Below are 15,838 nucleotides of genomic sequence, written 5' to 3' on the forward strand. Positions count from 1 at the left end.
ACAGGGCAAAACGTCACTGTTACATCAGTTATTCCCAAGGCTGGTCATTCTGACCCAAAAGGGCAGTGTTCTCCCCTTCCTGCCCACCATACTCCACAAGAGTTTAGTAGCTGTAAAGAGATCTTATTACTAGGCCAGCATTACATTTATATAGCCTGTTACATGCTAATAGCTGAAGAATTAATAAAAACTGACACTTGGGAAAATAACTGTTTGAGATGCAGTCTGCTTCCCATGTGCTCAGTTTCACAACTTAAGTAAGCACTCTGCAAAGCTTTAGTGTAGCATCAAGCAGTTTGGGATGACGTGGAATGACTAAGTCTCACAAAACTAAGAGCTATCTGGTTGTAGGCCTCAACAATCTCTCAATTTACCTTGAAGCTGAACAGAAATGCATTTCAGAAAAACCATCATTTAGTAGAGGTGCATACTCAGGAGGTGTGACAACTACTCAAACAACATGGGCAGCCCCTACAGCCTGGAATACCAACAACTGTTGGAGAAACAGGATCGTGAATTTGTATCATGATGGATTAAAAGGTGAGCTAAAGGTTTTTACCTAATACCAGGTGCAATGAAAACACAATTTTTATTAACGCCATATGGAGCAAGTGCTAAACTACACCAGCTAAATAACACAGGGCTCCAAACCTTTCCTCACAAGTAATTCTGGAGGGGGGGGAAAAAATCAATATGACCGTGTTGACTAGTGTGCCTCTTGTCCCCATATTTAAGCACTACGCAGGAAAATTAGACTTGCAAAGACTACTCACAAATGAGTGTTTTATGAGCAGGCTTGTACTTAAAACATTAAGTAGTCCAATGTCCTGTGAGGTATATCTTCTCCATGGTGCAGATTGGAAAAACTTGACACCAAGAGGTTAAGGATATAAAGTTTTCAAACTTAGGTGCCTAAAGTTGAGCAGGGATTTGGATGCCTAACTCCAGACTCCAGTGACTTGGCCAGGGCTACATAATATCAGCGCAGCGCCAGGATTAGAACTTGAGTTGCTAATTCTCAGCCTGTGCTCTGGTAACAGGCCTAATGCTTTACTGACCTTCGTAAATAGTAAAAACAAACAACTTTTGCTCTTTAGCTTATAGCTGTCTTAAGAAACAAAAAGATATGACCTCTAAAGAATTAAAATACCAGTTCATTCAATTAAATAGATGGTCTGACACATTTATACTTTCACAAATGATTCTGTTTTATAGCTCTTACCATTCACTGGTCTAACAAGAGGGCCTGCTAACATCGAATTCTAAAAAGACTTGGACGAAGCCCTTGAAAGAGAACCTCACCTCAACACTGAATGAACTAAAACCATTTGAAATTAGGAATTTTAAGAGTTCTGTAATCAAAGGGCCTCATCATAATAGTAGGAGAGACAGTAGGATACAACTTGGTATGAACATCATACAAAAAACTGCCCATAGCACACATGGCCTTAAGACACATACAAGCACTTATATGAGATGCGTCCACTTTTTTGGGATCGCAGGTCATGTGTCTATCCAATTAATACATGAGGAGGATAGTAAAGAATGCAGCTACATGTAGCTAAAATACTGAATAGTCTGTTTAAACTGGGGCATCTCTTTGCAACTGATTTACCCTTGTAATTATAATTCATGACTGCTGCTTAAGTTTTATTTAAATAGGGTCCATTTACCAGCATCTGAGGTAAACAACTTAAAAACTTTAAGCTGTTGTTTAAGAATGTAGAGATTGCCAAATAAAGATAAAATACAATGAATGTTTTTACAGTAGACTATAAATATGTATGATTTATGCTTTTCAGACTTTTCTTTAAAAAAAACCCTCAGGACAACAGGCTGTCGTACTTAACCTACTTTAGTTAATATAAGGCAATTAGGGGCCAAAACACTAAAGTTGCATTGATTTTGTGGAGGGTTGCAAGGTACAACTGAGGGCAGAATCAGGCTCTAAGCGTTAGCTACATGTAAACCCATTTCATTACTATCCCATCTCTGGCTTTTTTCCAGACACAGTAAGCTACTGAGTCCCTTCCCAAGCAGGGGATTTGTGTACAAATTGAATCAAATCAGGAATTGGTCATGTAAAACAAAAACTTCATCAGCTTCACATTTTTTGCAGAGTTCAGAGTCCTGCAAGAGAATTAACTTAGGATAATATGTACTTTTCTATCAAATTTACAAGAGTTAAATACTTCTCCATAATAAAAACACATGTTTATAAATCCATTTCCCTGGTTTTATTAAATGTTCCACTTATGTACACTTTAAAGATGAACCATTTACAGGTCTGCACATGCTGCCTCCTGCTTTCCTTGGGTAATAGGGAAGGTTCTCAAAAACCTCTATGGAAACAGAAAGGTGCAGGTGCTTCTGATTTTTGTATGTCAAAATGCTTTCAGTTTATACCATAATACATACAATTAAAAAACCCTCAAACATGCAAATTGTAGAAAAATTTAAGCTGGCAGTGAAAAATAAAAACAAACATCTTCCTTTTGTGCACATCACAGTTTGTTTCATGAAATCAGGTTTTCTAATTCTAAGGAACGTAGTGTCTGATGCCACTGGTTAAAGCAGGTTTATCAACTACTAGTAGTTCAAAAAGGTTGTTTAATGGTCCATATAGTTTTAGCTCCCATCTATTGTACAGGAAGATCAAGACAGGCTTGTCTTGTCTCTTCCATCATGTACCCCCTGTCAGTAATTCTTTGGAGCAAGGTGGGTGGGTGTCAGATGGTTTCTTGGGTGGACGAATGAAACCATCACACACAGTGTCCTCCAGTTGTCATGAAGTCTACTCAAAAACGAGAGGCTGGCTTTAACACTACACCTAACTCCCTAAATATAGATCTCAGTTCAACCCCAGTTCAAATACTAATGGCTCCTAAGAACCGTTGCTGGCATTGAACAGGCAAAATTCTATCGCTTGTGTTTTACCCCCTGTCAAGATTCACAAGCAAAGTCATTGCTCTTCTTTTTCCTTTTTTAAAAAAGAAACAAAAACCCAAATCTCAATGGCCAATAATAGAAGGTTTCACACATTAAAGCAATAATTCATATCTAAAGTTACTACAGAAACCTAAATCTCTGGGTCAAGTGTTAAAAAAAAAAAAAAAAAATCCGTGTTAAGACAACCAAAAGATTTATATACTGGTTCATTAGCTACATATTTTTTTTTCCTTTCTTTATAAATGGTCACATTGACGATGTAGTATAATTCAAAACATTTTTGCACAATAAAACAGAAAACTATGATACAGTGAGGTAAAGAAAACGCAAAAAATATTCACCCACAATATAGCGTCAGAAAATACCAACACAGTGATTTCTTTCTTTAAAAAAAAAAAAAAGCACAAAAAACTTATAAATGAACAGCATAAAATGGCTATTAATCTGAGTGATCACCTATAAATTTCCTAATCCCACAAATCCACAGGGAAGTGTAATGGTCTCATCCAACATTTATTTAAAAAATAACCCTTTCTGGATCATGATTCTCAGATTAGTGCTCAGATTTCCATCAGATCCAAATCAGCATCTTCAAAGCCATAGAAGGATTCAGTCTCGCTTTCACCTTCAAAGAGCTGATGGAGGATTTCTGGGTCTGTAGATTCTTCGGCACGGGTCCTATCCTGGAATCCAACTTCTTCGTCCTGCAGCTCATTGCTCAGCTTCAGCTGCTCCTCCAGAGAGGCGATCAGCTCCTCCTGCATGTCAGCATTGCGTGTGGGAGAGTTGGCCGTGCCATCGGGGCCAGGCAGCACACTAGCCACCAGGAAGGACTGCTGCACGAGTTCAGGACAGTCGCCAATGACTTCCAGAACCTCCGCCAGCCAGCATAAAACCAGCTGGAGGAGAATGTCCGAGTCACATGTGGAGTCCGCCATTTCCTTGGCTTGCTCTTTCCACTTTTTATGCAAGAAGTTTTTCACAGTCCTTTTTATGCACACATCCAGGGGTTGGATTTTGGAGCTGCAGCCAGCAGGGACTACAGCTGGCAGAGTACTGGATGCATTCAGTAAGGAAAGTACCTCTTCAGACAGATGTGTTCGGTGGCAATCCAGCACCAGCATGCCCTTGCTGTTCTGGCACTCCGTGTGCTTCTGCCACACTCTAGAAGACCACAACTCCATGATTTCGTCATCACTGTACCCATTCTCCTTTGCTTCCAATATAATAGACTCTGGCACATTGGCAGGCTGCTCTACGTGACCCCTGTAGAACACTAGCGTTGGCAGAATGCTGCCATCAGCTAAGATAGCGAGGACAACGTCACACCAGGGCTCCCCGGTCCCCACTGTCTGCAACGCATTCTCTTTCCTGTCGTCGCTGCTCAGTACCTCCACATCAAGGAAAAGAGAGATCTCATCAATGGCTGCGATCATAGAGAGCGGCAGGTCCTGGGTGTGGATCTGCCGCTGCACAAACTCAATGAAGCAGCTGGCATTTTCGTCTACGTCTTTGGGGAGAAGGTGAGCCACCGCTCTGCGAGTGTGCATGCTGAGGTTGTGCCTGAGCATGAACCTCACTGCCCATTCGTAGGAGATCTTGAAGCCCCCCTCAAGGGACCGGCCAATCTTGGTTGCCTTCTGAAAGAGAGTTTCCTCATTTACCGGCAGCTGTTGCTCTCTTTGTGTGAGGACCCACTCTGCTAGCTTCTCTTCAGCCTCTAAGCTGAGGTACTTGCCCTCTGACAAAGATGCTAAGTTGTCTTCTTGGAAAGCTTGAAACCTCCGCAGCCAGCGCCTGATACGCCTCTGAGGATTCCTGAAGTGCTCTGCTGCCTGTTCAGTGTTGCAGCACAAAGCAAACAATACGACACGAAGCTTTTTCACGGACAGTTGTTCCTTTTTGCTTACAGGTTCGGGCTCTTTTGCTGGCTGTTCTTCTTCTTGATCATCAATATTTAAGCACTCTTCCTCCTGACTAACTATAGGTCTCTTATATGCCTCTGGCACGGCTTCAGGCTCCAACTCATCCTTCTCAGGTAACGAAGGCTTTGATTTCACAGTAGCAGCTTTACTTGGGGGATAGGTGGAGTATATATTCTTCATGCTTCCGTCATGGGGCTGGCTGTGCCTTGAAGGGAGAGAACACAAAGAACCAGCTTAAAACAAGAAAAACAAAAACAGGGAACAAAAACTAGAAGAGTATTTGGCAGATCAGAGATGTCAAATGGTTTACCTTGAATGTGAAATCCAAGTGGGTCCTGAAAAAGGAAATATTTGGAGGTTAGTTTGCAAACATCAAAGACAAACAACAAAAACCATTTTTCTAGGATGATGATCTTGTACCTCTACAGTGCCAGTCATCCTGAAGGATCTCAACACAATTTGCATACACTTTATATGCATAATTTCATACCCATAGAGTAATCACTGTATCCAACACTGAAACGCAGCCACCTCTGGGTTGATGCACAGCAGCTAACAATGCACAATGACACTAAAACCAGCAGAGAAATACTGCATTCATTTGAAGTCACAGGATGAATATAGTTAGGCCGGATATAGCCCAGTAAATTGGAATTTGCCCAGGCCATTGGAGGTAACACCTTCCTTTAGCAAAATGTAATAGGGATATTTAATGATAAGCGTCTAGGATACAAGTTTTAAGCCCCATCCAAAACTGTAACTTCAGCAGCAGTACAATGCCTCTTAGCCTCTCACTGGTTCAACAGTCTCTCAGAGGAAGAATAACTTACTAACATTCCTGCAGCCCCTGGATGAGTCTCACAGCAATACAGCTGTGACTATATGCAAAAAAGGAAAGGAGATATTAAACCAACCCCCCAAACCTCCAGAACAGACAAACTCTCTCATTCTGTTATGAAGGGTCCACAACACTAAACATCTACCTACATGTCCCATGGCCTGGGTTATACAGCAGGTCAAAGTAGCTGATCACAGTGGTTCCTTCTGACCTAATCTATGAATCTACTCTATGTTTTACATATAAATAGCATGGAAAGCTAGAGAAACACTAGGCCAAATTAATCCCAAATAGATATACCAGGAAAGCATCTGGCTCATGGTCTATAAATAATTGTATTATGCCCACCATTACTATTACACTACAGTATAATGTGACATTTCTGCTTCATCTCAAACTCTTACCTCGGAAAATGATGTTACTGAACTCATGTGATGGGTTGAAGACCAGATGCTTGGCCATTGCATCACCTTCAGATGTTGCAAAAAGACAGGAGGCACAAGCCAACTTTACCCCGCTAGGAGGGGGAAGAGAAAAGGAGTGTTTAAGAACACCAACATCACAACAAATATATGCATTTCACATAAAGCAGCAACCATTAATAAAGAGATAAGGAAAGTTCTCATGGAGACTAAAGAGGCTATAAAACCAGAAATCTTAGTTGAAATCCCCCATTAATATTACCTCCTTATTGACTGGGTACATGTCACCTCGGGATGGGATGAAGAGATAAAATTTCCAGACACCATTACTGACTGCTTCTTGGAGCAGCTAGTCCTGGAACCCACAAGGGGAGAGGCAATTCTTGATTTAGTTTTAAGTGGAGCACAAGATCTGTTCCAAGAGGTCAATACAATTGAACCACTTGGTAATAGCGACCACAGTGTAATTAAATGTAGCATCCTTATAGGGGAGAAAATACCTAAGAAACTCACTACAGTAGCACTTAACTTCAAAAAGGGGAACAACATAAAAATGAGGAGGCTAGTTAAACGGAAATTAAAAGAAACAGTCACAAAAGTGAAATGTGTGCAAGCTGCATGGAATTTAAAAAAACCAAAACAACAAAACACCATAATAGAGGCTCAAACTAAATGTATCCTCGCTCTCAAAAAAAAAGTGAGAGGACAAGAAAAAAGCCCCCATGGCTAAACAACAGAGTAAAAGAGGCAATAAAAAGACAAAAAGACATCTTTTTAAAAACTAAAAGTCAAATCCTAGTGAAGAAAACAGAAAGGAACATACATTCTGGGCAAGCATAATTAGGCAGGTCAAAAAAGAATTTGAAGAGCAACAGTAAAAGACAAGAACTAAAAGTTTAAAAAAAAAAAAAAAAAAAAAAAAGTACATCAGAAGCAGGAAGCTGGCCAAACAATCAGCAGGGCCACTGGACAACTGAGGTGCTAAAGGAGCACTCAAGGAAGACAAGGTCATTGAGGAGAAGCTAAACGAATTCTTTGCATCGGTCTTCACTGGAGAGGATGTAAGGAAAATAACCACACTTGAGTCATTTTTTTTTAAGATGACAAATCTGAGGAACTGTCCTAGATTGAGGTGTCAGTAGAGGAAGTTTTGGAACAAACTGATACTTTATACAGCAATAAGTCACCAGGACCAGATTTCTGAGAGAACTCAAACATGAAATTGCAGAACTACTAACTGGGATATGTAACCTATCATTTAAATCAGCCTCTGTGCCAGATGAGTGGCAGAGAGCTAATGTGATGACAATTTTTGAAAAAGGCTCCAGAGGCAATCCTGGCAATTACAGTCTGGTAAGCCTAACTTCAGTACCAGCAAAGTAGTCGAAACTACAGTAAAGAACAGAATTATTAGACACACAGATGAACACGATACGTTGGGTAAGTGCCAACACAGCTTTTGTAAAGGGAAATCATGTCTCACTAATCTATTAGAATTCTTTGAGGAGGTCAACAAACATATGGACCAGGGTGACCTAGTGCACATAGCATACTTCAACTTTCAGAAAGTCTTTGACAAGGTCCCTCATCAAAGGCTCTTAAGCAAAGTAAGTAGTCATGGGAAAAAAAGAGGCAAGTTCCTCTCCTGGATCAGTGACTGGTTAAAAGATAGAAAACAAAGAGTAGGACTAAATTATCAGTTTTCACAGTGGAGAAAGGTAAACAGCAGGGCCCCCCAAAGATCTATACTGGAACTAGTGCTTTTTAACAGTCATAAATGATTAGGAAAAGAAGGTAAAAACAGTGAGTTGGCAAAGTTTTCAGATGTACAAAATTACTCCAGACAGTTTAGTCCAAAGCAGACGGCAAAGAGTTATAAAGGGATCTCACAAAACTGGGTGACTAGGCAACAAAATGGCAGATGATATTCAATGTTGATAAATGCAAAGTAATGCACACTGGAAGACATAATTCCAAATACACATACAAAATGATGGTGTCTAAATTAGCTGTTACCACACAAGAAAGCAATCTTGGAGTTATCGTGGATAATTCTCTGAAAACATCTGTTCAACGTGCACCAGTCAAAAAACAGAATGTTGGGAACCATCAGGAAAAAGACAGATAATAAGACAAAAAATATCATAATACTACCATATATAAAAACATGGTATGCCCATACTTTGAATATTGCGTGCAGTTATTATCATCCCATCTCAAAAAAGACAGATTAGAATTGGAAAAAGTACACAGAAGGGCAACAAAAATTATTAGGGGGATGGAACAGCTTCCATATGAGGAGAAATAAAAAAGACGGGACTGTTCAGCTTGGAAAAGAGACAACTGAGGGGAGATATGATAGAGGTTTAGAAAATCATAAATGGTGTGGAGAAAACAAATAAGGACGTGTTATTCACCCCATCAGACAAGAACCAGGGATCAGTAATAGGCAGCAGGTTTAAAACAAGCATAAGGAAGTACTTCTTCACACACCACACAGTCAACCTGGGGAAGTCACTGCCAGGGGATTTTGTAAAGGCCAAAAGTATAACTGGATTAAAAAAAGAATTAGATAAAGTTCCTGGAGGATAGATCCATCGATGGCTATTAACTAAGAGGGTCAAGGATGCAATCTCATGCTCTGGCTGTCCTAAAAGAAGTTGGGACTGGATGACAGGGTGTGGATCACTCAGTGCCTTGTTCTGTTCTCTCCTTCTGAAGCTTCTGGCACTGGCCACTATTGGAAGACAGGATACTGGTCCGGGATAGATCATTGATCTGACCTAGTAGGCCATTCTTACGTTCTTATGACCAAATTCTGCCTTCAACTGCATAAGTGCATTTCCCATTATGTGCCACATGAAGTTAGCTCACACTAAGGGTATGTCTACACTATCGCGGTAAGTCAATCTATGCTAATCAACTTCAGCTACGTGAATAACATAGCTGGAGTTGACATACCTTAGGTCGAGTTACTGTGGGGTCTATACTGTGGGGGGTTGATGGGAGAAACTCTCTCATTGACTTACGTACTCTTCTCGTCAGGGGCAGAGTACAGGGGTCAACTGGAGAGCGATCTGCTGTCGATTTGGTGGGTCTTCACTAGACTCGCTAAATCGACTGCTGGTGGATCGATCTCAGAGCATTGATCCGGGCTGTAGTGTAGACCTGCCCTAAGAAGTCCTTAGGAGTTGTAGGTTATTGACGGTAAAATATGACCCAGAATCTTGTGCTCTGTTTAAACACTTTTTTGCTATTACAGAAAAAAAAAATATTGGATCTTCTTGAGAAAGCGGATAATTACAGAAGATGACAGAGTCAGAAGATCAGAAAATAAATCACTTTAGATGGTTAGGAAATTAAAATGAGATGAAATCAAGTTTGGCATTACCAGGCAGTATAGTTTTTAAACAAGGCCAAGTATTTTGGACTCTTCCGAGGAACGTGGTTGCTGCAAGATAAAAAACAAGGATATTTATTAGAGGCTCAGGATTACTCTGCATATTGAAGCTAGACAAAAAATCAGGCACACTTATTCAGAGAAATCTGAACCTATTTTAGAATCATTCTGTTGCAAGTGTCCCTATCTTTCAATTAAGGTTTAAGGGGAATGGGATTCCTATCCCTGATTAAACTGCTTGACCCTGGCTCTGGGGGGCAACTGTGCTGCATCCGTCATTTTCTAGGATCTGTAGGCTTGTGTAAATGTAGCATGAACTCATTTTTGTTCACAAGATAACAGATTAACTACATCTTTCAATTAACTATATACTGGAACCTGTTTTAGGAGCAAGACAGCAACATCTCTGCTCTGAAACCCACACCTCTCAGCGATTTGCACACGAGGGCAGTTAATGACAGTTCTCACCTAGTAATGTGTTATTTGCCACAGGTCACTGATGCTTAAGAACTTGGAGAGGTATTTAGGGCCAATGGTCTAGAGCAGGATCACCAAATCCTGATTCTGAATGGGGAGGGCAGCTGCAAAAGTTAGATGGGATATTTTGAGGTGGCTGGCAAATTAAAAGGTGTTGGGGTGCATGTGTGTGTGTGTACGTCCCTTATGTGAGCTGAAATCCACTGAGATTAATCCTTATCCAGCATTTGCCCTCAACTGTTCTCTCATCTCATTTAGACAGGTGTATAAAGAAACCCATTATTACCCTCTGCGTTGATACAAACAACATGGACACTGCTCTATAACCCACTTCTAGTGAACTGGAAAAGACGGTTACTCACCTTTGTAACTGTTGTTCTTCGAGATGTGTTGCTCATATCCATTCCAGTTAGGTGTACGCGCCGCGCGTGCACATTCGTCGGAAAACTTTTACCCTAGCAACTCAGTGGGCCGGCAGGTCGCCCCCTAGAGTGGCGCCACCATGGCGCTCCATATATACTCCTGCCGGCCCACCCGCTCCTCAGTTCCTTCTTGCCGGCTACTCCGACAGTGGGGAAGGAGGGCGGGTGCGGAATGGATATGAGCAACACATCTCGAAGAACAACAGTTACAAAGGTGAGTAACCGTCTTTTCTTCTTCGAGTGATTGCTCATATCCATTCCAGTTAGGTGAATCCCAAGCCTTACAAAGGCGGTGGGGTCGGAGTGAAATGTGGCAGAATAAAACTGCCGAGCCAGAGGCTACAGCCTCTCTTGAACCAGGCATACTGCGAAGCAAAGGTAAGGACCGAGGACCAATGGAGCTTCGCGACAGGCCTCGTGGGTAGAAACACGAGCCAGCAAGGCGGCAGATGAAGCCTGAGCCCTGGTAGAATGCACGGTGATGTGGCTTGGGGAAACATGAGCCAAATCATAACAAGTGGGGATGTCCGCCATCACCCAAGATGAGATCCTCTGAGAGGAAAACAAGCAAGCCCTCCCTTTGGCCCGCTACCGGGGCAGAGCTGGGGCACATTAGGAAATGATTCTGTCAGCACAACATAATGCGAGCACTCCACAGATGTCCAAGGAGTGCAACGGTTATGCCCATTGCGTTGAGCTGTGGGTAACATGAAAGGCCAAAACACCTTAGGGAGGAAAGCCGGGTGCGGTCATAACTGCACCTTGTCTTTGTGGAACCTTCGTAAGAGCTCTGATCTCAGAGACCCGTCTGGCCAAGACTAGGTTGAGGCCCCAGGGCGGGGCTGGGCGGCGCACCCGAGGGTGCAAGCGCTCCAAGCCCTTGAGGGACCTCGAACCCATAGTGGGACACTGAACGTCCATCTTAGCCTGCTGGAAGGTAGGGATGGCTGCTGAGAGTATCCTCAGCGATGATACCGCCAGATCCTGCCGCTGAAGGCCAGAGGCAGGCCAAATAGAGGGGATCGAGACCTCAGCAGGAGCAAGATCGAGCGTACTGCAGCTGTAAAGGAAACGCTTCCACCTGGCTCGGTACGTTGACCAGGCGGAAGGCTGCCTGTCACCCCGACTCAGGTACGTGAGGCGAAGAGGCTGCAGGTCCAAGTGACGAAGCCTGTCATCGCCCTGAGTGATGAGGTCTGGGCTGACAGGCCGAGCAACGTGGTATGTCAGTGCTGCCTGGACCACTCTGGAGTGATCATGATGATGATGCACGCTCCGCCCCTGCGGAATTTGAGCAGGACGTAACGAACCAGTGGGAACAGCGGGAAGGCATAATGCAGTTGGCCGTTCCACGGCATCAGGAATGCGACCAAGATCGATTCCGAGGAGAGACCTTGGAAGGAGCAGAACACCTGGCATTTCCTGCACTCGCGGTGAGCGAACAGGTCTGTGTGAGGAACCATTTCCACTTCCGGAAAGCGAGACGCCTCACATGGGGCAGAGTGATGACCCGTAAGACAGGAAAGACCTGCTGAGTCAAAGAGATAAGACGTTCCGAACGCCCGGGAGAAAGGACGTCTCCAGCTCCATCGAGTGGGCCATGCAAAAGACCCGGAAATGGATGGCCTCCTGACAAAAAAGGGGGGAGGACTATGTCCCCCCTGAATGCTTATGAAGCACCTGGCCATTGTGTTGGCTGTAAACACCGAGATACAACGGCCTCGCAGCTGCCGATGGAACCCCTGGCATGCCAGGCGGACTACTCTCATTTTTGGGGCATTAATGAGGAATGCCAGCTCCCTAGAAGACCGAAGGCCTTAAGCTCGGAGGTGACCATGAGCACTCGAGCAGAGAGATGATGCGTCCGCCGTCAGGGGCAGTGAGGGCTGGGGCGGATGAAACCGCATCCTGTCCACACCAAGGAGGGAGTTAGCCACCACTCTAGGGAGCCTAAGGCGTTCGAGGGAACGGTGACTACCATGACCATTGGCTCCCTGTCCAAGCGGTACGCCGAGGTGGGCCGGACTTGGAGAGGACGGAGGCGGAGCTTGGCGCGTTTGGTTACAAACTTGCGGGCAACCATGGACCCAGGAGACTGAGACAAGAACGAGCTGAGGTCGTTGGGAAAGCCTTCAGACCTCAGATGATTGATGCCATCGCCTAAAACCGCAGTTGCGATAAGCAGGCTCCGGCTAGGTAGGAGACCAAGATAGCCCCTAGGAAGCCCAACCTCTGCGTGGGAACCAGAGCGGATTGCTCTATTAGTAATCATCAGGCCTTGATCTGTGAATAAGACCGTGATGATGCCCATGGGCTGAGTGGTTTGTGTGTCAGAGTCTCCTCGGATAAGCGAATCGTCCCAATACGGAAAAACGCATATCCGACATAGCTACGGTAGGCGGCGACTATGGCCGTAAACCGGGAGTATTCACCGCTGGCTATAAAGCGGAGGCATCTCCCATGCGGAGGGAAGATGGCATTGCAAAAGTACGCGTCCTTCCTATCCAGGGCGGCATAGTAGCCCCCCAGAGGCAAGGATGGAATAATGGTTCCCAGGGATACCATGCAGAACTTCAACCTTATCCCAAACCGGTTGAGTCCATGCGGGACCAGGGAGGTCTGACCTGTGGTCGAGTGGGGGACTAGGGCATAACGGGAGTAAAACCCCTAGCCCCTTTCGTCCGCTGAAGGGGGACAGGGCTGGAGCAATTTTAAGGTGGTACCTATGCTCCATCGTGCGCAGGACCCAGCGATCTAAAAGTAACTGGGGCCATGCCAGGAGAAAGCGGGATCAGGATCCCGTCCTGCGACTGGTACACCGCCCTCCGGCGAACCTCGGAAGGTCCGTCTTTGGTCCCAGTGGTAATTGCGAGGGACCTTGACTTTGGCTTTTTAGGGGGCCTGACGTTTGTCTGCGACCACCTTGGCCTTGCCGTTTTCCAGAGTTCTGCCTCTGGCTAGGCACAGAGTATGGCGGCTGGGGCCATAAAGGCCTGCGTTTAGTCGCAGGCGTATACATGCTGAGACGCATTAGGACCCTATTGTCCAGCAGGTTTCGCAGTCTGGGGCTGTCTCTGCCGCGAAGATGCCTTTACCAACAAAGGGTAAATTCTTTCCCCCGTCTTCCAAGACGGCAGCGAACTCTAGGTGGGAGGTTCGAGGGAGAAACTCCTCCACCCAGGTGCTATAATTATCGCAGCTAAGCAAGGCTTGTTGCTTTGCTACCCAGAGGCGCAGGGCCCCTGCAGAGTACACCTTGCATTCGCCAAGGCTCTTTCCGCTTCGGGGCTGGCGCCCGCTGGCCATGATATCAGGATCGTGGTCCTGAGCATAAAATCCGCGCATATGGGGTGACACGGATGCGTGTCCGGACGGCCATGGAGGTACTAAAAGAGGGCACGGGCCGAGTCCCTGACTCACTCGGACCTTGCCCAACTCGGCACCGGGGACCGGCATCGGGAGGCGTATCGGTACCTGGAACGAGATCCAGACCCGCAACCAGAACGGTGTCGGGAGGTCGACCGAGATCTCGAGGCTCGGAGAAGAGCTACAGGAGTCAAGGTACCTGCCCCGGTGCCAGATGTCGGAACGGTGCCGATAGCGGGTCGGCGAACGGGATACCGACCGGTGCAGTGAGTGTGACCAGTACCGAGGAAAACAGTACCGGGACTGCCAGTGGTGTCCGGCGTGCCGACAGGACTTGGAGCGTCTGCGGGACCGTGATCATAGACGGTGCCGCTCTGCTGTACTGACAGGGGACAGTCCCTTGAAGAGACTGTATTACCCGTACCGGCGGTGCCCGGGTCAGGCAGCACTGACTCCGTCATGGCACTGAGAGCCCTCGCCGTTGGTAACATCTCCGGCGCGCAGGGAACAGCAGGCTCAACCACAGTGCGTACTGGGGAGCTGTCAGGCACCGGATTCGACGGCCCTCGTGGGGCCGGGATCCATGGTACCGAGGTCATCAGAGCTTCGGTAGGTGCCGGTGCCGGGAGAACCGAGTTAGATAAGCCGTCTGGCTGGGGTGCCGTCAGCACTGAAGCAGCGGGAGTAATACGCTCAACCACGGCGCGTGCCGGGGAGCCGTCGGGCACCGGATTCTACGGCCCTTGCGGGACCGGGATCGACGGTGCCGACGTCATCGGTGCCGCAGCAGGTGTCGGTGCCGGGCGATCCGACTTAGACTAGCCCTCTGGCCGCGGTGCCGTGGGCACGGAAGCAGCCGGAGAATTAGCTCAACCACGGCGCGTGCCGGGGAGCCGTCAGGCACCGGATACTATGGCCCTTGCGGGACCGGGATCGACGGTGCCGACGTCATCGGTGCCGCAGCAGGTGTCGGTGCCGGGCGATCCGACGTAGACGAGCTCTCTGGCTGCGGTGCCGTTGGCATGGAAGCAGCCGGAGCAATACGCTCAACCACGGCGCGTGCCGGGGAGCCGTCAGGCACCGGATTCTACGGCCCGTGTGGGACCGGGATCGACGGTGCCGACGCCATCGGTGCCGCAGCAGGTGTCGGTGCCGGGCGATCCGACGTAGACGAGCCCTCTGGCTGCGGTGCCGTTGGCACGGAAGCAGCCGGAGCAATACGCTCAACCACGGCGCATGCCGGGGAGCCGTCAGGCACCGGATTCTACGGCCCGTGTGGGACCGGGATCGACGGTGCCGACGCATCGGTGCCGCAGCAGGTGTCGGTGCCGGGCGATCCGACGTAGACGAGCCCTCTGGCTGCGGTGCCGCTGGCACGGAAGCAGCAGGAGCAATACGCTCAACCACGGCGCGTGCCGGGGAGCCGTCAGGCACCGGATTCCACGGCCCTTGTGGGACCGGGATCGACGGTGACGACGTCATCGGTGCCGTAGCAGGCGTCAGCGCCGGGCGATCCGACTAGACGAGCTCTCTGGCTGCGGTGCCGCTGGCACGGAAGCAGCAGGAGCAATACGCTCAACCACGGTGCGTGCCGGGGAGCCGTCAGGCACCGGATTCTACGGCCCTTATGGGACCGGGATCGACGGTGACGACGTCATCGGTGCCGTAGTAGGTGTCAGCGCCGGGCGATCCGACTAGACGAGCTCTCTGGCTGCGGTGCCGCTGGCACGGAAGCAGCAGGAGCAATACGCTCAACCACGGCGCGTGCCGGGGAGCCGTCAGGCACCGGATTCTACGGCCCTCGTGGGACCGGGATCGACGGTGCCGACGTCGTCGGCGCCGGGCGAGCCATCTTAGACGAGCTGTCTAGCTGTGGTGCAGCTGGCACAGAAGCAGCAGGAGCAGTAAGCTCTACCACGGCGCGAGCCGGGGAGCTGCCAGGCACCGGATTCCCTGGTCCTGGGGGACTGGAATCGACGGAGCCGAAGTCATCGGTGCCTCTGCAGGCCGGATAACGCAACTGAGGCGAGCTCTCTGGC

General features: G+C 47.3%; 1 protein-coding gene across 6 annotated transcripts in view; it reads right to left on the bottom strand.

Moving 5' to 3' along the window:
• Window positions 1–2,222: 2,222 nt before the first annotated feature.
• POGZ (pogo transposable element derived with ZNF domain) overlaps window positions 2,223–15,838 on the bottom strand; it is a 78,925-nt gene continuing 65,309 nt past the window's right edge. For all 6 annotated transcript variants that reach the window (XM_030542413.1, XM_030542412.1, XM_030542414.1 and 3 more), the window contains 4 exons: window positions 9,526–9,585; window positions 6,117–6,229; window positions 5,185–5,209; window positions 2,223–5,079 (listed from right to left, as the gene is read on the bottom strand). In XM_030542413.1, coding sequence (XP_030398273.1) covers window positions 3,510–5,079; window positions 5,185–5,209; window positions 6,117–6,229; window positions 9,526–9,585 — 1,768 coding nt within the window. In that variant the 3' untranslated portion in view covers window positions 2,223–3,509. The remainder of the gene's footprint in view (window positions 5,080–5,184; window positions 5,210–6,116; window positions 6,230–9,525; window positions 9,586–15,838) is intronic.

The sequence above is a fragment of the Gopherus evgoodei genome, chromosome 24 (genome assembly GCF_007399415.2).
Source record: "Gopherus evgoodei ecotype Sinaloan lineage chromosome 24, rGopEvg1_v1.p, whole genome shotgun sequence".
Classification (NCBI taxonomy): Eukaryota; Metazoa; Chordata; order Testudines; family Testudinidae; genus Gopherus; species Gopherus evgoodei.